General features: G+C 50.0%; 3 protein-coding genes across 5 annotated transcripts in view; all 3 read right to left on the bottom strand.

Moving 5' to 3' along the window:
- Cabin1 (calcineurin binding protein 1) overlaps positions 1 to 6,355 on the bottom strand; it is a 111,010-nt gene extending 104,655 nt beyond the window's left edge. For all 3 annotated transcript variants that reach the window (XM_040732462.1, XM_040732464.1, XM_040732463.1), the window contains exon 1: positions 6,066 to 6,355. The gene's annotated coding sequence lies outside the window, so the exon portion shown is untranslated. The remainder of the gene's footprint in view (positions 1 to 6,065) is intronic.
- A 5,249-nt stretch (positions 6,356 to 11,604) lies between these two features.
- Positions 11,605 to 14,155, bottom strand: LOC101844189 (D-dopachrome decarboxylase). The gene is made up of 3 exons (XM_005070750.4): positions 13,957 to 14,155; positions 13,453 to 13,628; positions 11,605 to 11,858 (listed from the first exon to the last, which is right to left on the bottom strand). The coding sequence occupies exons 1-3, from the start codon at positions 14,062 to 14,064 to the stop codon at positions 11,786 to 11,788; spliced, it is 357 nt and encodes a 118-aa protein (XP_005070807.1). The 5' UTR covers positions 14,065 to 14,155; the 3' UTR covers positions 11,605 to 11,785.
- A 682-nt stretch (positions 14,156 to 14,837) lies between these two features.
- Positions 14,838 to 22,697, bottom strand: LOC101843938 (glutathione S-transferase theta-3). Its single transcript, XM_005070749.4, has 5 exons — positions 22,438 to 22,697; positions 18,984 to 19,071; positions 17,846 to 17,996; positions 16,964 to 17,140; positions 14,838 to 15,802 (listed from the first exon to the last, which is right to left on the bottom strand). Exons 1-5 carry the CDS (start codon positions 22,547 to 22,549, stop codon positions 15,605 to 15,607), a joined length of 726 nt encoding a protein of 241 aa, XP_005070806.1. The 5' UTR covers positions 22,550 to 22,697; the 3' UTR covers positions 14,838 to 15,604.

Here is a 22,697-nt window from a genome sequence, read left to right as displayed (position 1 = left end):
GCAGCTCTCAAAGTGCTAAACAGAGGTAGCATGTGATTTATTCATTTACTCAGAAGAAAACATGTCCACACCAAAACTTGCTCATGAATGGGCATAGCGGCATTATTCCTAAGAGCTAAAAGGTGGAGCCACCACAATATCCATAAATGAATGAACAAATAAAATGGGAAAGTTCATGGAATAACACTGTCTACTCAAAAAAAATAATATTCTGATGCATGCTACAATATGAAGGAACCTGTAAAACTAAGCTAAATAAAAGATGGCACATGTAAAACTGTCAACACTGTCTGGTTCCAGTTATGTGACGTATCTGGAATAGGCAGAATAGACCAGCAGGCAGGGAAAATGTTAGGATCAGCAGTGCCCCTGCTTGCTCTACGTCTATATTGTGTCAAATTCTGGTTCTTCAGGCGGTGCCTTGCCCTCAGAGACTCCACTTTACAAGCAGCTTTGGACTTCCTTTTGAGAGTGGAGGATAACTATGTACATGGTGGACATGTGAACCATCCACACACACAGCACAGACTGATAAATGACTTATCCTGGGAGTAGAAAGGTTGCCATACTATAAATTTATCGGGTGAACTGGGACTGTAGGAGCACATGGACATATTAAAATTATATCAGGAAAACTAGGCCCAACAGCTTGCTGGACACGCCAGACTAAGGAAAGAGGTGGGCAACTAGCACTGTGTTGGCAGCACCCCGCCCATCTGACCATCTGGTGTGTATGTTCATCATAGGGCTGACGGGCAAGCAACTCCAACTTTCCCAGGAGCTTCAGTACAGCTATGTCCCAGCTGCTGACAGAACCTACCCAACAGCGGCTGCCTGTGCTAGCTGCTCTCCTGTTAGTCCGTCCGCCCATTTGATCATCTGGACCCAGTACTGACTGCCCTTTCCTCCCTGCCAATGAACTCAACCCCAGCTTTGCTCTCAAAACCACAGCCAGCAGCAGTCTGACCCACAACAACTTCCCCAGAGGTGGACCACTATGTGCATTTCCACCAGCTTTCCTACTTCTCAGGACTTCTGGAGACGGAGGGACGGAGAGAGAAGGAGAGTATGAGTGTGTGTGTGTGTGTGTGTGTGTGTGTGTGTGTGTGTGTGTGTGTGTGTGACAGACAGAGAGAGAGAGAGAGAGAGAGGGAGGGAGGGAGGGAGGGAGGGAGGGAGGGAGGGAGGGAGGGAGGGAGAGAGAGAGAGAGAGAGAATATCCTGGATTCAGGATACTTGGAAGCAGCTGACACATGAGGCTACTGTCTGTGCACGGCTAAAACCATGGTAATTTCCTAACAACTTGGACATTTCACATGCATGAAGCAGGAACCCAGGCTTTGTTTCCTCTTCTCTTCTGAAGAGGGGTGAAGGAGCTCCTTTGCCATGCCTTGTGAATTTGTTATTTTGTTGTTACTTATCATTACTTTACTATTGTTGTTGTTGTTGCTATTTTGGGGCTGTAGAAAGACAAACATTTGCATCTATGTCTCTGACATAGTATGCACCCAGGAGAGTTCTGTGGTTTGAAGTAGTATTTGTCCCCTCCAGAACTCACACTGAAATCTGGTTCCCAATGTAACAGTGTTAAGAGATGACAGGGCTGGACTGGAGAGATGGTTCAGCACTGAAGATCACTTAGCTCTTGCAGAGTACAAGCTCAGTTCCCAGCACCCATGTCAGGCAACTCACAACCACCTGTGAGTCTAGACAATGCAACATCCTCTTCTGGCCTCCGGGGCTCCCCCTCCTCCACCCATGTACACATAAATACATAGCCGCACACACAACTAAAGATAAGAAATCTTATGTCCAAGATCTAGTGCTCCTATAGCAAGAGGAGAGGTGGAGACAGGAGATGCCCTGGAAGCAGGCAGGGCAGCTAGGCTGGGGTACACAACAGTGAAAAGACCCTGATTGCAGAACAAAGAGAAGGGCCAGGGAGCTCACTCAGCCTGGAAATGCACAAGCTTGACGACCTGAGTTCAATGCCCAGAACCACATAAACATGGAAGAGAAAAACCCCCACAGAGCTGTCCTCTGACCTCTGCAAGTGTGTGTTGTGCCATGGGTATATACACACACACACACACACACACACTAAACTGGGATGCAGAGATGCTCAGCAGGTAAAGGTGTTGCTGTGTAAGCCTTACAACCCTGGTTCAATCCCTGGAGCCCACAGAGGTGGAAGGAGAGAACGAACACCAAAATGTATATTCTAACCTCCACACACAAACATCATACACACAATATTTTAAATTCTTATTTATTTATGTGTATAGGTGTTTTGCCTGTATGTATATCTGTGTGCTACATGTGTGACTGATGTTTGCAGAGGCCAGAAAAGGGCATCAGATCCCCTGAGACTGGAGTTACAGGCAGCTGCTTGCTGCTATGTGTGTGTTGGGAATCTAATCTGGGTCTTCTGGAAGACAGCCAGTGCTCTTAACCATTGAGGAATCTCTCTGGCCCCAATAATGTGTGTTTTTTTTTGTTTTTGTTTTTTTTTGGTTTTTCAAGACAGGGTTTCTCTGTGGCTTTGGAGGCTGTCCTGGCACTCGCTTGGTAGTCCAGGCTGGTCTCGAACTCAGAGATCCGCCTGCCTCTGCCTCCCGAGTGCTGGGATTAAAGGTGTGCGCCACCAACGCCCGGCCCCAATAATGGTTTTAATTTAAAAGGGAAGGGGGGTGAAAGGCGAGGACCAACACCTAAGGTTGTCCTCTAATCTTGACATCTTCACTATAGCATTGCACACACATACTTTCCATAAACATTACTAAAACCAAGACAGCTCTGATGAAAGCCTGTACTAAGGGCGAAGACAACTCCATTGATAAAGTGGTCACTGTGCAAGCATGAGGACCTCAGCTCAAGAGCTCCAGTGTGCATCTACAAGCCTAGAATAGGGAAGAGACTAGAATAGGGAAGAGACTAGAATAGGGGAGAGACTAGGATAGGGGAGAGAGACTAGGATAGGGGAGAGAAACTAGGATAGGGGAGAGAGACTAGGATAGGGGAGAGACTAGGATAGGGGAGAGAGACTAGGATAGGGGAGAGAGACTAGGATAGGGGAGAGACTAGGATAGGGGAGAGAGACTAGGATAGGGGAGAGAGACTAGGATAGGGGAGAGACTAGAATAGGGGAGAGAGACTAGGATAGGAGAGACTAGAATAGGAGAGACTAGAATAGGGGAGAGATTAGAATAGGAGAGAGACTAGAATAGGAGAGAGACTAGAATAGGGGAGAGAGACTAGAATAAGAGAGACTAGAATAGGGAAAAGAAACTAGAATAGGGGAGAGAGATGGAAGACCCCTGGAGCTCTCTGGCCAGCCAACTACTGAGAAGTTCCAGGTTTAGTGAGAAAAGCAACAAAAAAAGCTTCTAGGCAAGCTTTGTTGACACCCATGGGAAGCCTGCCCTTTCTGGAGTGGAGGGGGGAAGGGAGAGAGGAGGGTCAGGAGAAGAGGAGAGAGGAGAAACTATGGTTGGGATGTAAAGTAAATGAAAAAAATTAATTAAAAAAGTAAGTCAAACTAAAATAAAAGAAATATAGCAAAACAGAAAAGTGAAAACATGATTAAAGCATGTTAAAAATCATACAATTATGTCCATAAGGAGACAGTGCAGCACTTAAAAGCACTGGCTACCCTTGCTGAGAACCCAGGTTCAGCTCACATACCAGGTGGCTCACAACCACCTGTAACCCAGTTCTAGTGCCCTCTTCTGACCTCTGCAGGTACTGTATGCTCATGATGCATATAGAGACAGGCAGCTACACACAGATGTCTTAAAACAAATTAACTTCTTTAGATTAAAAACACCTGAAAAGCCAGGCATTGGTGGTGCACCTTTAGTGCCAGGACTCGGGAGGAAGAGGCAGGCGGATCTCTGTGAGTTCAGGACAGCCTCCAAAGCCACAGAGAAACTCTGCCTTGAAAAACCATTAAATAAATAAATAAATACACCTGACAAAATTCAATATCTATGAACAAGAAAAACACTTGAAGAAAATGGGAACTGAAAGAGAGCTTCCTGTCATGATAAAATATAAACACCTTGGTCCTAAAGTCAAAACAGTATTTAATGAAGAAACGCTACAAACAGGAATAAAGCAGGATGGCCACCATCTCTGCTACTACTCACTATTGCACTAGGATGACCAGCCAACAATGAGAACAGGAAAAGCAAGCTGAGGTTTAAGAATGGGTATGAGAGGTAGGTTTAGTCTCAGTACTGGAGCCTCAGCACTGGGAGGCTGGGCAGTGCAACTGTGAGCTTAAGGCCAGCGTGGGCTACCTGGCAAGACCCTATCTCAAACCAAATAAAGGCCCGAATAAAAAGTACAAGTGTTACTAATTGCTGTGCTGGTAATACAATAGAATACCTTAAGAAAAAAGTCTTCAAAACATAATCAAGGCCGGGCACTGGTGGCACACGCCTTTAATCCCAGCACTCAGGATGTAGAGGCAGGCAGATCTCTGTGAGTTCAAGACCAGCCTGGTCTACCGAGAGGGTTCCAGGACAGCCTCCAAAGCAATACAGAGAAACCCTGTCTCGAAAAAAAACAAAACAAAACAAAACAAAAAAAACAATCAATGGCAAACTTACACACTACTAAAAAGAACTCAGTGAAGCAGCAAAGTATACCATTAGTACAGCGCCAATCAGCATGGAGCTGGAGCATGGCTCTGCAGAAAAGAGCGCCTATTGCACTTGCAGAGAACACAAGCTTAGTTTCCAGCACCCACGTCCAGTAGCTCACAGCCAAAGCTCCAGGGAACCTGATGCACACTTCTGGCCTCCCTGGGCAACTGCACTCATGGGCACATAACCACACACAAACATATACAAAAACATAGTTTTAAAAGGTGGCCCATGCCTTTAAACCCAGCACTTGGGGGTTATGCTAAAGTGTGGTGAACTTTGGCGGATTCCACCGCAGGCAAGGACGGCCTAGGCGGAGGGACAAACAAGCCAGGCAGACAGAACTTAAGTGAGAAGTTTTATTAGGAAGGGAAGGGGTGGGGGGAGAAAACAGGGAAAGAGACACAGACACAGAGAGGACAGAAGAAAAGAGGGAGACAGGAAAAGTGCTGTTTGCCCCAGGAGAACAGCAGGAGAGAGTGGAAAGAGAGCGGCAGTGGGTGGAGGTCTTTCTTTCAAAGGGGTCCTTTGCACCGGGGCTGACCAGGGTACTGCCTGAATGCATTCTGCCAGGTGATTGCAGGCCAGCATAATGCCTGAATCCTTACTTCGAGAGGCAAAGGCAGGTGGATCTTTGAGTTCAAGGCCAGCATGGTTGACACAGAGTGAGTTCTAGTCGTCCAGGGCTACACAGAGAAAACTTGTTTTGAAAAAAAAAACTAAAAATATTTAAAATTTAAAAATAATAATTAAGATCATCTAGAGATTAATATAAAAATCGATGCATACAGGCAGGCGGCGGTGGCCCACGCCTTTAATCCCAGCACTTGGGAGGCAGAGGCAGGAGGATCTCTGTGAGTTTCAGACCAGCTTGGTCTACAAGAGCTAGTTCCAGGACAGTCTCCAAAGCCAAAAACACAAACAAAAAAGAATCGAAGCACACAACCATAAACAGAAACTATGAGGGTATAGTTTCCATGGCCCAAGGTCGTATGATAAAGAACTTAAGCCTCTCAGCACTGTCACCTAGTGATAACCCAGGGCCTAGTGGGGTCTAGAAGGCTGGCAATCTTTGGGGGGAAAGGGCGGGGAACTCGAGACAGGGTCTCACTATGTAGCTCTGGCCGTCCTGGAACCCACTATGTAGACCAAGTTGGCCTTGCATTCACAGACATCCAGAGTATAGCCACCCCAAATCTAAAACATGATTAAAAGTATGGTCATTCTTACTAAATTTGCAGCATGTTACAACTGTATCGACATATAAATATATTGACAAGGGTTTGCCAGCCCCGGAAGGAGACCATTCCAAATTCTGTTTCTAAACAAACTGTCCACACTCATGTCCCATTAAGAAGTCGAGTCTTCAAGAATGAAGCAGCCTCCCAAATCCACAGGTGTACACACCACACTCACCTCGCTGGGCGGCTGTGAAGGTGAAGGAAAGGACGCACAGAAAGGGGTGGCTTCGCGCCGCTGTCACAGTGACCCACCCAGGGCACCTCGGGGCGGCGGGAGTCGCGCGGAAGAGCCGGCTTGGGCAGAAGGCCGGCGGGTCTCGGGGCTGCCTTCGGCCCCGCGGCTGGGAGGATGCGGAGAGCCGCGGCCTTATCGCGTGGTTCCACCTCCTCGCGCCCACCGCAACTGTGCGCACACCCGCGGGCCACCCGCAAACGGTACTCCCCGGAACTCGCCCGGCGTCTCCACGGCAACGGCTGGAGCACCCAGACTCCTGTGCGCCGCACGCTCAACAAGGAGCGTTCTCATTGGCTGCGGTGCCGGCTGTGTCAGCCAATCGGCGCGGGCGCTTGCGTCGCTGTCTGAGCGGATTGGCAGGCGCCCTGCGCGCTGTGTCTCTGTGATCCCGGCGCGTGGTGGCGCTCGCCCGCTGCTGGTAGGGTTCGAGAGTCCTGAGCTCTTGGGCTGAACGGATTGTTTTTAAGTTTCATTTATGTGCGGTGGCGTGAAGGTGTCAGATCCCGTGGAACTGGAGTTGCAGACAGTTGTGAGCGGCCATGTGGGTGCTGGGAATCAAACCCGGGATGTCTGGACAGTAAGTGGTCTGTGCTCTTAACCGCTGAACCATCTCTCCAGCCCCCAATTTTGTTCTTTTTGAGACAGAGTCTCACACCACAGTCTGAGCTGCCCTCGGCAGCTCTCTTGCTTCGGTCTCCGGGCTGCTGAGGTTACTGGCCGACCCCAGCACGTACCACCACTTGCAGCGTTTATGAAGCGCGAGTTTGTAGGCTGAGACCCAAAGGTCACTAAAAGAAGGGCATTCCTGCCCAAGACCCGGGGCAGATGTCCTGAAGGTTATGGGAACCTGAGCAGAACTCTGGCAGGACTAGATAGGGAGCTAAAAAACTTGCTCGGTTATTATGTCTCCCTGGCCTCACCTCTTCCTGAAGGAAATCGTTAGATGTTTATGGTTGGGTTTTGTGTTCCTGCCTGGTCTAACCTCAAACTCAGAGATACGTCCTGGGCTGTATAAGAAAGCAGGCTGAGGAAGCCATGAGGACCAAGCCAGTGCCATTCATCCATGGTCTATGCTTTGACTGCCTGCAGTTTCTGCCCCGACTTTATTTCGTGATGGACTACAACTGTAAGGTATAAGGTGAAATAAACTCTTTCCTCTCCATTTTGTTTTCTGTCTCTTTTTTTTTTATCACAGCAATAGAAAAGCAAACTGAGACACCTTCCAAAAGTTAGATGAGAAGTGACACTGGCTAGGAAGCACGTCAGTCGAGCTGCCCGCACGTGGTTCACGGAGCTCTGCTTTTTTGAGTGGTCACTCACACTGGATAGGCTTTTCAGTGTTGCATCTATGTTTGAGTCGCTCATGTTCTGTAAGTAAACTCCCACCCACATTCATGTAAGTAACTTTCTTTGCTCTGTCCCTAGTGCAGGGTGAATAGACGTCTATTAATGTCTCCCCAGGATAAGTCACGCCACATCAGGTGTGTGAGTATTAGCATTCAGCCTGCAAACATCTCTTGAGCTACTTTGACAATCAGGGTACCTTGGCAGGAGGACTGAGTGCAGAAACAACTGGACAGCAAGACAGGAGGAACTCCGTGTCTACATTTTGGGAAAGGCTTCACTGTGCTGAAATTAAAACGCAGAAGAGACAGGAAAATTCTTTATTTGGCAACTATGTATACTCCACAGGACAAGATTCTCAATTTGATGTTTCATTGGCACACACTAATAATGCAGATCATTAACTGTCTATTCAGGAAAGCATCACTAAGCAGAGTTCAAAGTTCATGCCTGTCAACGGCCATGCAACACCTGGAAAAGCAACAGAGATGGAGACATCCTATAAGCCCACTGGACCTCTAAACATTGAAATACAAAGGCAAGATAGGATATGTAAATGGGACATAGATGCCAGTCTTACAGCATCAAGTGACAATCAAGGAGCCTGTGTATGGGTTAGGGTTGTGTAACTTGGTTTTCTTGTGGTACTCCTAACAGTGGAAGCAGGGACTGTCTGACCCTTTTCCTCCTATGGGTTGCCTCATCCATCCTTAATATGAGGGGAGGTACCTACTGTTATTGCAACTTGCTATGCCATGTTTGGTTGATATCCCTGAGAGGCCTGCCCTTTTCTGAACAGAGAAGTGGATCAGGAGGGGAAACTGTGGTGGGGATGTAATGTATGAAAGAAGAACAAATGAGTAAAATTTTAAAAATGGCATTCCTTCGGTTCCAGTAACAGGCACTGCATTTCCATGATAGACATGTTGGGATGTGATTTTGCAAGGCACATAAACTGAGAATTCTCAGCAGAAGTAAAAGAAGAAGTTCATTTTCTTAGAGGGATCCGAGAAGGTCCGGAAAGCCTAGCCAGCCCTATTCCCTGCCCATCCCAGCACTCCATGAAGACTGAATGCCCAGGTCATCCAAACCAGAGTACAGGAGCCTCAACATATCAGGGTGTTCAGAAAGTTCCAGGCAAGACAAACTGCACTAGCTTAGAAGTGGTTATAGGGAGCATTACTCTCCAGGCCGAGGTTTTTGCCTCCAGGTTGAGTCAAAGCCACGAGAACAGAAACATACCACTTCCATTATTAAATAAGTCCAATCTTCATAGGCCAAATCCACTGCCCATGGCAGCTTAGAATGCCAAGGAAGGAAGTGATGAGGAAAAGAACTCACATTTAAATGAGTTCTCTTTGTTTGACATAGGGAAAAACCATTGTGAGGTCACCAACACTTCTGCATGGAGAGGTACCGGAAACTGACACCCATCTATGGCTCTGCTAGGAGATGTCCCTGGAAAAAGCATCCAGCTCACAGACGCTCACAACCCTTTGTCCCAGTTATAAGAAAGTTAACAGAGAGATTGCTCAGCAGTTATGAGCATTGGCTGTTCTTCCAGAAGACCAGGGTCCAATTCCCAGCACTCACACACACCAGCTCAGAACCTTTTGTAAGTCCTGTCCCAGGGAATCCAACACCTCCTGACCTCTGAAGGTACCAGGCAAGCAAATGGTACATAGACATACATGGAGTAAAGCACCCATACACAAAAAAAGAAGAAAGTCTCATTCTCAAGGGAGACACTCTCTGTGCCTGGTTTGGCTGCCAACATGTCAAGGCTCCGTCTCTACCTGAGCAGACATCCACAGGTGCACTGGCTGGCTTCAGGAGGACCTGCTGTCCATAATGCTACAACACTTCGGTGGCGTAGAGAACCCTTACCCCTGCCGCATCTGGGCTGGCTCTCCTCCATCTTTCAAGTGCCTTTGAGAATGGGTCACAGTTCCTAAGTCCTGATTTAGGTAAAGGTTCATGCAACATACCCCTTAAGGAGCATTACTCCAATCCCGCCATAATAGCCATGCCACAGGGTTTTAAACAAGTTACCTCCATCTCAGAAATCAGACAACTTTGCACACTGTGGAAAATGAGCCCCGATCCCTGAAGCGGTACAGAGAATGCTCTCCCTGCTAGCTTTGGTGACCAGCTGTTTGCCAAGAAACTGGTGGAACTAGGTTCTCGTGGCCATTTTACCCAAAGCCTTACGCCATTTCTCTGAAGATTGGCCAGTGAGGACTTGAAGTAGCCAAACAAGGGGACAATACTCTTGCAAGAAACAGCTGGAGTGCTCGGCATTGGCAGTCTTTTCTCTGCAAAGACTTCCATTTCCATACTGTTGAAATGTCTTTGCTTATTCTTAATGTGAATTGTTTCCACCTAGTAACTGTTTGGGGAATAATGTCTATAGACAACTATGATTCCTATCTTCACTCCCTCGAAAGTATTTCCAGGTAGTCCAGAGTATGTAGAAAGTAAGGGACAGGACTAACTTCTGGGAGCTCAGAGGTCAAGGCACACGGGGAGGCACACAGTGCTCTGCACCTTAGTTTTGGCTGTGACACAAGGTGGTTGGACTTGACGGTTTCTGGTGTTCTAAAGCCCTGGATTTTTCTTTTTTAAACAGAAAGCAACATTCCCTGGAAGATGTGCCTGTGCCCACCATCACCATGGTTCACCCTTAGGATTATAGGCCTGGGGGTGTTAGTGGTCAGGGACCTTCCTTGTTCCTGTGGCTTAGATATGGCCTGATGTCAGCACTGGGGAAATGCAGTGAGAAGATAAGGTACCCTAGTCATTCTCTGGCCATTTGGGGAAGCATTTTCACTCCCCTTATGGTGCAGAGGAGGACTGAAAGGTGAGTTGCCAAGGGCCACACATCAATGCACTGGCCCATCCCGTCATCTGATCTCAGCGTGTCACAAAGGAAACAAAATCTCATGAATTGCAGGAGGCAGAAGTCCAGAGAAGGATTCCGAGAAGAATAACTTGGGTCCATCCCCACCATCTCCCCAGGATAGACAGAGCTAGCAGCGAGGCCACTGACCCCCTCACTCTCCTGGGGTGAGATCATCCTCTTAGGTGACATAAGGGCACTGCTACCTATCCTCCAGGAGTTTCTAGAATCTCTTATTCCTCTTAAAGAGGCTCACACCCCATATCCGGGCAATGCTGCCTGAATACAGCATCTCAATCACATAGTTGTTAAGAACATGCTCTATGAATTGGACTATGTTCCAGAGGTATTGTATGGTCTCAGTAAAGGATACTGTCAACATCAGACACAAAGCTGGAGGCTGACTTTGTCTCCCACTGTCCCCCACATCAATGGTCAATATTTCTGCAAGCCCTATAGCTAGCACCGTGTTCGACATCACTCAGCCAGCTGCTCTCACCTGGCCCTACACATTAGTAGCTTCCTCACCCCACTCTGGGATATAAAATACAAGGTCCCAGCATTGTCACTCACAAACAGGAGGCCTAGGCAAATACCACTGGAAACTAACATTAGCTTACAAAACCAAAAGCTTAATGTGATGCTTTCTTGGTGTCTAAAGATGAGGATGGCCAGCCATCTAACTATGCAAGGGTATCTACATGTTATAAGCTGTAAGTTCTGCACAGAACATATGGAAAGGAAGAGATGGGGACTTCCTTTGGGCTCCTCACCCCACCTGTAGAATCTGAAATACAAAGCCATGTAGATGGGGGGTGGGCACAGCAGCTGTCCCAGTTCTAGCGGAAGGGATCCCAATCCATACTTGGCATGCTAGCAGATACTACATTTCCCACACTTGGCATGGCTTCTGCAAAGTGCACGGTTATCAGCAAGAGTCAAGGTACACAGTGAAGCCCCAGGAATGGTCCTTGAAACGCAGCCAGCCTTACTCTCCAGGCCCAGCCAGCAGTCAACAGTGATAACCCAGGCCAAGATAAGGGTTCTCTTTATACCAGGCCAGACCACGCTCTCATGTCCCCAATGGTCTGTGTATGGGTGTGGAAAGCAGCCAAAGCCTGCACCCCAGATTTTAGCAAACATGAAACTGCAGCCCCATGAACAGGAAACACCCTCTAGAGTGTCCAGGAAGCCAAAGGGGGATTACAGAAGCCAAGAAGTCATGTTGGGAATATGTCCTCTTCAATTATTTGATTTCATATTTATTCATGAGGCTGGGGAAGAAAAAAGTGTGCAGTAAAGTCACAGACAAAAGAGGTATTTGGCAGTGGCATCTACTGGGCCACAACTCTGTCAGGAGTCCTCTCCAGAAGGGCTTTGGGCAGGCTCAGCAAATGTCCTGGATTCTTTGTTTCAGTCACAGAAATGTCATAACGGTTCCTTTCTTTCCAATCTGCCAGGGCTCCAAGGGGATGAAGCGGATCGTTATCCTTTAAGGAAGCAGAAAAAGAGATGTCAACTCCTTGATAAACTCATCTGCCAAAGTCCCTAGCAAACGTGCCAGGCTAAGATCTCAGGCCAGCCTCCAGCCTGGTCTACAAGAGCTAGTTCCAGGGCAGCCTCCAAAGCCACAGAGAAACCCTGTCTCGAAAAACCAAAAAAAAAAAAAAAAAAAAAGATCTCAGGCCAGCCTCTATCGGCCCATAGGGTATTTTACCAGTCTGCCCACCCCAGTTAATGATCCTTGCACTGAGATGGTCAGGTGCAAGACAGTGGCTATACATAGGCCCAGGACAGACGTAACTCAATGGTAAGTATACTTCAGTATATTCTGTGCACAGTTGCATATGTCAGGCTTATATGGGCTAAGAGGGACAGTCCTCCTACTAACTGCAGGCTCCTGTGAGCATGCCCAGGGCACCGGCCATTAGTTTTTAACCAAAGCCCAGCTCAAAGCCAAGCGAAGGTCAACCCTGATTCAAATCTATGGAATAAATGATCCAATAACCACAGAGATAAAATTTTAAAAAAGGTGCCTAGTGATAGTCTGGTACCAGGGGGGACAGACAGGGCTGACACCCACAGGTTCCCATCTGTAAAGTTGGTCTAAGGCAGTTAGCTATCTCATGAAGAAACCAAATCTGCACACAGAGACCCTGGAAAGCCCTTGAAAGGATCAAATGGGAAATGGTGTAGAGACCCTGGCACATATCAAGCTTGAGAGTGTCACTGTTATAACATATTGTGTCTCCTCCACTGAAGGGTGGAGTTTGAGCACCCACCGCAAGCACCACAAGCAACTTTCCTGAGCCAAAAAGGACTCCATTCTGGAAGATTCTTTCAAAATTATCCCCTTAGTTCCTCACAGGCATGGACTAGGCTCAGGAATATGAAACTCCAGCCCTGCCTCAGAGTGAAAGGGAGTTTGGGGGGAGAGGGGAGAGCACCTTCTTGGGGGAGGGGAGTCATTTAGCCTGATCCACGGCTTTTATGGAAGAGAAGGCTACAAATAGGAGATAGTTTGTACCCAGGTTTATCTGGGATCTCTTAGACCGTGGTAGCCTTCTAATCAAGGAGCTTAGCTATCTGGGCCAATGGTCTTTGTAGCTACCCGGTGACTCTCCTGGAGCCTTATCTAGTCCGCAGGTCTTTGCCTCAGGAGATAACCTCTGGAAAAGTTCTCGATGAAAACCAGACACCCTGGTACAGACACAGAACAGAGGCCATCATCTCAGTGGTTCTGAGGGTACCTAAGCACATTGTCAGTACACACACACACACACATACACACACACGGAAACACCGGGGTTTCCCAAGCCATCCTTGTTCGGGGCTTACAGGGATGGCTGCAGATCTTCGAAGGAATCAAAATCTTGCAACCATTCTGAGCACAGACCCACCTTTCCAGTGCCTAAGGAACAGGTGCATCTCCTTGTGCTAGGTCCTAGGGTGCTTTCTGTGACCAACAGATAATGTAACACCTCCCCACCCCACCCCACCACCTCATTCAGCAGGCCCGGAGTCAGGATCACTGCTCTGGCGGCACAGCAGTCGCAAGTAAGTTCCCTCACTAGTCCTACACACCGGTCCTGGTCCAGGGACAGCTCCTTGGTGAGGAACTCGAAGAAGCGGGAGCTGTGGCTGCGGTTCTGCTCTGCAGTGCCCACAACACCGATGGAAGAGACCAGAAGCTGGACACAGGGCTCTGTGGATCCGTTCATCAATAAGGTCATGCCAGGTCGTAATGTAACGCTCACGCGCTGCAGGGAACATAAAAGTCAAATTCCGGAAGCTTGGGTAGGCCGGGCTGGTGACCTGAACCGGGCGCGCCAAAGTCAGAACGTGGGGAGTCTGAGGGATGAGGGTTTGGAGTACTGGCCAGGAACCTTGGAAGTTCCTGGCTAGTGCTCCAAGAATCGCGCCTGGGAGGGGCAACCAGGAAGAGACCTGGGGAGGGAGGATGGGACACGGAAGGTCAGAGGTTAGCGGGAGGGTGGGGTCTCTGGGGGATAAGAGTAAAGGTCATTGGAAAGTCTGACCCCTAACCCACAACTTCCGCGCACCCAGGGATCCCCGACCCCAGCTCACGTCTTCGGGTTTGTCCAGGATGGCGGCGGTTGCCGCACACAACCGCTTCTCTAGCCCCGCGGGCACCCGGCTAGCTGGCAAGTTCGTTTCCAACTCAATGAATGGCATATTGGAGGGCGAGAAGTACCGCAAAGCTGCAACTGCACCGAGAGTGGCCTGAGAAGCTGAGGTTCCAGAAAAGGGGCACGGGGCGTGGCGTGGGGCGTGGCGTTTCAGCTAAGCTTCTCATTGGCTAGGCAGCGTCGGCACTACTGGATTGGCTACCAGGGCTACGCCTCCTCTGCAGTCACTCCAAATGACCGGAGTCCTAGCTTCACCGCCTTTGGCCTCCCAGTCAGCAGGGGGCTCTGTTTTCCTCTGAGTGTCCCAGCTAAACGCCCACAACGCTTACATTTCTGTAGGAAACGTCACACCGCCAGGCTTGCTTAAAGTTTCTTGATTGTGATTATTTCAAATTCAATATGGGAACCACACTTCTTTTGAACAATCTTGAGAACAGGTATCACCTGTGAATGAGGTGTGCCTGGGCAAGACCCTAGGGCAAGTGCATCTCCACCTAAGATACCGGACTTTGTAGCCTCTTTTGTGAGTAATGAATCATTGTCCATCAGAGGGCAGCAGAGTCATTTAACAAAGCAACCTGGCCGGGAGGGGTTTGGTGCACCTAGGAGGGAGGCATAGGCAGGGGGATCTATGAGTTCAAGGCCAGCCTAGTCTACAGAGTGAGTTTCAGGACGGCCAGGGCTATGCAGAGAAACCCTCCAAAACACACACACACACACACACACACACACACACACACACACACCACACACAAATAAAGGCAATCAAAGCGTGCATACAAAAGGAAACAAGCAAACAGGCTGACACAACCATCGCTCTTGTTGTTTTGTGAGCAGTTTATTGGGTAATGCACATACCATAGGCCCTATGACACAAGAATAAGAAGCTTGAAAACTTGGAGCAGGAGACATGCAGAAGATAGCAGTCAGGGTCAGAAGACTTGGAACAAGCGACACTGCTTGGCAGAATTTGGAAAGTCAGGACATTGCCAGGGACTTCACCCCTGCAAAGGGCATCATGAACCAGCCCTGCACCCTGTCTATGACAGGCATCATCACCCAGAGGGGAGAGACCCAGAGGACAAAGACCTTTCACTAGTCACGCCCTACCTGTGACATGTGCTCAACCCAGGAATCATAGATCCTGCGCTAGGAATGAAGAGCCCAGAGGGGCCACGTGGTGACAAATGTCAAAAAATATAGAGAAAGGGCAAAGAACACAAGTGCAGGGGGGATGGGGGGGGAAGTGGGGGATGCAATGTGATAGCATGACAGGAGCCAGAAAGGAATGCTTCCACCTTGGAGGGTGGGGCTAGGTTACGAGTTCAATGGTTTGAGTTTCAAAAGAGGAACATGACCTGGTATTTTCCCAAGTGTTTTCCTGTAGCTCTCTCTAGAGGTCAGGTAAAATCTGATTTTACAGCTCAAGCAGGGTGGGGACGCAGAAGGAACACTGCTGGTGCCTAAAGGGAATTGTAGATCAGAGACGTCATGTCCTAGTGACAGCCAAAGTTACATTCTGGCCATCTCTTCATTTGCACAACCCAGCGTTTCCCTGGATGGCGCCGCAGGTACGGGCTGCTTCCTCAGTGCAACAAGCTCTGCACGGAGAGCTTCAGTTTCTCCTTCAAGGTGGGGTCCATCAAGGGAGGCATGTCCTTGACCTTCAGGACAACTGCATGGGCCTCCTGGAAGAGGTTCTCCCCCACCGCAGCTTCCACACGCTGACGCCATGCAGCCAGTTTGGGTCGGCTCTCGAAGATCTTGCAGCCAGCACTGACAGGCTGTGGGGAGAAGTCAAGCAGAGGGACTAAGTTCCACCATCTACCAGGCAGCACGGCCTGTTTCTGTATCCCCCGCTGCATTGTCATCCTCCATCACGAGGGAGGTGCCTCTCAATGCCCCCATAGAAAGAATTTGTAAGGATTTACTTGATGATGCTAAGAATCAGCGACGGTCAAAAGCTCAGTCATAAATCAGGCATCTTATGTCACCCTCTCCCAAGGCTGAAGAAGTGGAAAGAACGTAAGAGCCCGAAGAAAAGGAAAGGAAGCCATGGAACACTGACTTCCAGGAATGGAATGGCATAGCCTTCGCATATGATTGGGTCCATTAGCATCCTGTCACGGAGTGGAGCATCGAAGGACACTTAGGGTCTCATCCCTCCCTGAGGATGATGGTTGTTGGGAAAGGGTGACATTTTCTTCAGTGGCCACTGGTAAGGCACCCATGCTATTGTGAACAAATCCTCACCCATCCTCCTGTAAGCAACCTTGATGAAACGCACTGAAACACACACACACACACACACACACACACACACACCATCGTGATAGCAGAATGGAAGCTAGTGAGAGACAAGTCAGTAGGAGGGGGACAAGAGATGGCAAAGGGGGTGACCATGATCAAAATACATTATGTACATGTATGGAAGTATCACAACGAAACCCATTTGTTGTAATCCAGGCAAACTTGGCCCCTGCCTCTCACCCACCTGCCCATGGCAGGCCTTTGTCGCCTGGCTCTTTCTGCTGTCTTTTCTCGTGCCCCTTTGTCTTCCGTCTCTGTACCTCTTTTCTCTTTCCTTCCCTTATTTTCTTACCTCCCCCTCAATAAAACTTCCAACATGAGTCATGTTCACAGGTCTCTGTTTCCCCATCCACCCACCGTCTATCACCCGCTACGGGACTGGGGACCTGCCACATGCGGTCCCAACCCATTCCAATGTATTAACCGTGCTGATTTATTCCTAGCACCATTGTTATGAGCAACTAACATATGTTAATAAAACATTCTAAAATCCTCTCTGTAGATGAAGAAGACTACGGCTCGGGGGGGAGAAGTGACTTATCCAGGGCCCCACAGGCAGAAAAGTCAGCATGAGCCGGGGCTCCCTCCCAGAACTCTCCATCATCCATCAGGTCACCCCACTCCACAGCACTCACGTGCATCAGCTCTGTGATGGCCACCAAGTCAGCCACAGAGATATGGGATCCCGTGAGGAAGGCCTGGTTCCGCAGGAACTTGTCCTCCAGCATCTGCAGGCACCTGTCCAGTTCAGCCAGAGTGGATGCCAGTATCTCAGGGGGTACCGGCTGTTCCAGGTACTTAGGAAACATCATCTGGTGGACCAGCAAAAGGAAAGATTTGGCTCTGTCTGCCTCTCCTCTTCTGTCGTACTCTTACCCGTCCACCTCAGCTCCTGGGACCCCTCCTTGCCCTTTTCTTGCATAAAATCATTCCTGACTCTCGGGAGCAAGACCTCAACACAAAGCCCTCTCCAGCGTGGCAGCTGCCATCCCGTCCCCATTCTGGGTCCCCCTTTACTTCAGGTGGGACTTTCCAAGAGAGACGTGGCAGTTGATGCACGGTTGAGGGAATTACTGGGCTAAAGCCAGTACTCAGGAGGGCCACCAACATGCAAGTCTGACGTTCCATACTGGAATTCTACGATCCCCCAGTCTAAAAGTTTAAACAACATGCAAGTCTGACGTTCCATACTGGAATTCTACGATCCCCGAGTCTAAAAGTTTAAACAACGTCCCGTTCAAATTTTACTTATTTTTATCTGTTTTGAGTGAGTGCACACATGCTCTCGCGCGCCTGCCTCCCTCACCACAGCAGGCTTGTGGAGGTCAGAAGGCAACTTGCACAAGCTGGTCCTCTCCTTCCACTGTGTGGGTCACAGGAATTGAACGCGGGTTGTCAGGCTTGGTGACAACTTCCTTTACACCCACTGAGACCTGTCGCTGGCCCAAGAGCTTTTATTTTCAACCGTCTCTGAAGGCTCCTGAGAGGTAACACGGCCCTCGGTCCCTGTGGCTCACCTTCTGCCACATGGCCCTGGTGCAGCAGCTCCGAAGGGCTGTGTGCTGCCAAGACAGGTACTCATCCACACGAGCTCGAGCCTGAAGGTCCTGAGGGTACCAGTGGTCAGGGACCTTGTACTTTCTACTCAAATACAGCAAGATGGCCACACTGGAGGGATGCAGAAGGGAGAAGAACATTCTTAAGTCACCTTGGCCTAGGGCGGGAGTGTCTTGTTTTGTACCTGAACTTCCACAGGCCTTCTTATGCAGCCTGGGGACCCTTTCAAATACAGGGGGGCTGGGAGCTGTCCTCTGCTCAGATCTTCCTGAGGCCCTCCCTGCCTACAGGAAAGATCAGAGCCTTTCCCTCCTCCCCGCCTCCTCCCCACACTGCTCTGCTCGCCTCCTTCATACCAGCAGTGCTGGCCTCAGCCCTTCAGCCTATACCCCTCCCTGCACGGGCTAACGCCATGCCCTTCGCCTTTGTCCTTCCGGCAAGAACACACTCCCCATTCCTGCTTGCTTAACGCCCTTGTAGCTGCTCACTTGAGCTCCCACACCACCCCCTCCAGCCTGTCTCTTCTCCACTGCACTCGCCGCCTCCCACGTTAGTGTCATGCCTCCCTCCAACATACGATGAGTTCCATGCAGGCCCGGGTTATGTTCTGCTCAAGACCCAAGGATAGACAGCGACCTGGTGCTGCGGGGTGCTCATCGGATGGCTACTAAGCTCAATGGGTGATCACTGGCTCCAAGGAAAGCAGCTCCCCGCCCCCGCCCCCTAGGGTATGTGGCAGATGTATTCGCAGGGCCTGGTGCTCTCTCTTTGGCACTGTTCTTCCTCCGGAGGGCTGGACTAGCAGGGAAGGGGTCGGGAGGCAGCCTGCCCTCCCCCACACCCCAGTCTGTAGGGCCATCTTGCCTTGCCAGTGAACTTGTGGTATGCAGTATCAGTTTCCTCATCCATAAAATGCAGAGGGAGGCAAGCATACCATGTCTTTAAAAGTCCTATCTCAGCCCCAGGTACCTGCTGGAGTTTCATCCAACCATTTACCCCTGGAGCTGACACAGAAGCCACACAGTCCAAGTGGCTGGCAGTGGGCCCAGACAGGTGGCCTGCCTCATACGGTTTGGTTGCCAGCCAGGAACTCATTACCTCTCTGCCAAGATGAAGTCCCCATCCTTCAAAGCTGGCACCTTCCTCAAGGGGTTCACCTGGGCAAAGTCATCAGTGTAGTGCTGACCTGCAGGGAGACCAGAGAGGTCAGGGAAGAAGACCCCGGCTCCTTAAGGTCTGCCTGCAGCCTTCCCTGCATTCAGACACCAGTTTTCCACAAGAAGGCTCAGGGAAGAGGAAGCCACCATGCTGGCCAGTTGATCACAGATCTTTATCCTATCCCAAATCCATTTGCCCCTGTGAAGCCTGGGTGTCCACTTGAGTTTGGGAACCAGGTGATTCTGTGAAGTTATGGCCTACAGTCATCCGCAGGCAGACACCCAGTCTCATTCCTGGGCTCTGATCCATCTCTGTCCCAGGCAGAACTCGGTAGGTTCTTCTGACCAGACTAGGTGACCTGTGTCCACCCCAGAGCCCCAGCCCTCCCTATTCTCAATTCTCAACACGGTCTTGCCAGGAGCAAGTGCCCATTCATCCATCTGGCCTCTAGCAGCTCAATTCTTCCTCTTCCGTGCCTAGCCCTCAGAGCTCACTCCTCACTTGGGGTTCCCAGACCAAACCCACTGCCTCTCTCCCGACCTCCATGCCTAAGGCAGATCTGATGATACAAGCGAGGTTGCTCAGTCAATGTGAATAAAGTCAGGCCCTTTGGTGAAGCCAGGGTCTCCATCCACTGAATGTCTGAATGGACCCCATCCCCTTTGTCCAGGCCCCTTCCACAAGCTGCCTATGTGCAGCTCCTGTCCTGTGGTCCAAGTCGAAAGTACCACAGACGGCCACTCGGGGGACTCAGCTGAACAGGATGTGACTGTGTCCAGTTGTAGCCCTGCCCCCGGCTGAGTTCTGCTTCAGTGACTGGTTTATGTTTATGTTTTTTTTCTTTTCAGACTAACCAGAGTAACATTCCAGCTCCAGTGAGAGTGCTGGCCTCTCCCACTGTCCTTTCACAGAGCCCTCTAGCTGACCGGAAAATCCTATAAAGCAAACTCTGGAAGCAGGGGAGGTGGGGCATGAAGCTGTCTTGGCAAGCCTGTAATTCCAGCTATGTGGGAAACTTAGTGTTTGACTGGGGTAAGTGTGAGTGCAATACCCAGACAACCCCACAGCCCTGTCTCAAAGTGACAAGCAGAAAGAGGGCTGGGGTATAGCTCAGTGGTGGCATGGACGATAGATACCCTCCCTGGTTTGGTCTTCAGGGAAACACACACACACACACACACACACACCACACACACACACTCCACCACACACACACCACTCACACACACACATGCACACACATACACACACACCACACACATACACAACATACACACACCTCACATATCACACACCACCACACACACACCACACACACACTCCACCACACACACACACACCACACACACACACCACACTCACACACACACCACACACACACCACACATACACTCCACCACACACACACCACACTCACACCACACTCACACACACACCACACACACAGTCCACCACACATACACACCACACACAGTGCACCACACACACACACCACACTCACACACACACCACACTCACACCACACACACACCACACTCACACACACACACCACACTCACACACACACCACACACACACCACACTCACACACACACCACACACACAGTCCACCACACATACACACCACACACAGTGCACCACACACACCACCACCACACACACACACACAACACACACACACCACACTCACACCACACACACACCACACACACAGTCCACCACACATACACCACACACACAGTCCACCACACATACACACCACCACACACACACACACCACACTCACACCACACTCACACCACACACACACAAGACACACACACCACACACACAGTCCACCACACACACACACTCACACACACACACAACACACACACACACCACACTCACACACACAACACACACACACACACCACACTCACACACACACCACACTCACACACACACCACACATACACTCCACCACACACACACCACACTCACACCACACTCACACACACACCACACTCACACACACACCACACATACACTCCACCACACACACACCACACTCACACCACACTCACACACACACCACACACACAGTCCACCACACATACACACCACACACAGTGCACCACACACACCACCACACACACACACACAACACACACACACACACACCACACACAGTGCACCACACACACACACACACACACAGTGCACCACACACACACACCACCACCACACACAGTGCACCACCACCACACACACACACCACACACACACACACACAACACACACACACACACCACCACACACACTCACACACACACCACCACACACACACACACACCACACACACACACACCACACACACACACACACACACACACACACACACACACACCACACACACACACACACTCACACACACACACACCACACATACACACCACACACAGTGCACCACACACACACAACACACACACACACACCACCACACACACTCACACACACACCACCACACACACACACACACACACACACACACACCACACACACACACACTCACACACACACACACCACACATACACACCACACACAGTGCACCACACACACACACACACACCACACACACACACAAGAATGGCAAACAAGCCGGGACACTGCAGCGGACTTGACTCTGGTCCAAAGATTCCTAAGTTGAAGATCTCACACCCAAGTAAAACAACTCTTTTCTGCACCCCCCCCCCAGAATGCAGAAATGCAAGATGGTGATCCCTCACTTGAGAAATAAATTAGTTCAACTTTTTTTCTCCAATGCAGGAAGTAGGATTTTCATGCCCTGCGTGTCCGGTTCCTGTCCCTTCCTCCTCTCTTCCCCCTCCCCGTGTCTCTCCCCTCCCACCTGTCTCCCCAGACCTTCCTTCCACTGAGCCTTAGCATCTGGTATTTGGAATCTGCTATTCACCAGGCAAAGGTTCTTTAAAAATTCACAGCGGAGGGGGCTAGAGAGATGTAGGCTAAGTGGTTAAGGGTACTTGCTGCTCTTTCAGAGGACCTGCGTTCAGATCCCAGCACCCAAGTCTGGTGGTTCACAATCACCTCTAACTCCAGGTCCAAAGGATTTAACGCCTTCTTTAGGCCTGGGGTGCCCGTACACACATTGCATACATACATGCGTACATACATACATACATACATACATACATACATACATGCGTATGTAAACAAATAAAGCTTTTTTTTTATCACAGCTTATAACTGATACAACCGCCTCCTCACGGGAGCAGCTGACGCTTCCTCTCCTGTTTGCACACCTGGCCTGACCGTTCACCAGCTGCAATCGGCGGCGGCGGGCGGTGCAGGTACACAAGGCTGCAGACTACCCAGCCCTCCAGCCGGGCCCACCTTTGAGCAAATCTATGGTACGCAGCTGGAAGGGGATGTCGTTCTTCTTGGCGAAGATGTAGACAGCACGGCAGGGCTGGGACATCAGGTCTAGGTAGAGCTCCAGACCCATGACGGAGGCTGTGGCAGTGACGGCTGGCAGATCTCGGAGTCTGACCGCGGGGGAACTGCCTCTGGGGACAGAGTTGGGAGCAGCTGCAACGGCGAGCGGGAACGGCTGGGTCCCGGCCCTTCGAGCTCCTTATTCTATACCAGAGCCC

The sequence above is a fragment of the Mesocricetus auratus genome, unplaced genomic scaffold (genome assembly GCF_017639785.1).
Source record: "Mesocricetus auratus isolate SY011 unplaced genomic scaffold, BCM_Maur_2.0 Super-Scaffold_100027, whole genome shotgun sequence".
Classification (NCBI taxonomy): Eukaryota; Metazoa; Chordata; class Mammalia; order Rodentia; family Cricetidae; genus Mesocricetus; species Mesocricetus auratus.
This window is presented reverse-complemented; position numbering and strand designations above follow the sequence as displayed.

Coding starts and splice junctions, on each gene's coding strand:
- LOC101844189 (XM_005070750.4), bottom strand. CDS start 14,064: ATGCCATTCATTGAGTTGGAAACGAACTTGCCAGCTAGCCGGGTGCCC. Junction 13,629..13,956: donor TCCTGGACAAACCCGAAGAC/GTGAGCTGGGGT, acceptor TGTTCCCTGCAG/CGCGTGAGCGTTACATTACG. Junction 11,859..13,452: donor CTGTCCCTGGACCAGGACCG/GTGTGTAGGACT, acceptor GCTTCCTTAAAG/GATAACGATCCGCTTCATCC.
- LOC101843938 (XM_005070749.4), bottom strand. CDS start 22,549: ATGGGTCTGGAGCTCTACCTAGACCTGATGTCCCAGCCCTGCCGTGCT. Junction 19,072..22,437: donor TACCATAGATTTGCTCAAAG/GTGGGCCCGGCT, acceptor GTCTCCCTGCAG/GTCAGCACTACACTGATGAC. Junction 15,803..16,963: donor CCATCACAGAGCTGATGCAC/GTGAGTGCTGTG, acceptor TTCTCCCCACAG/CCTGTCAGTGCTGGCTGCAA.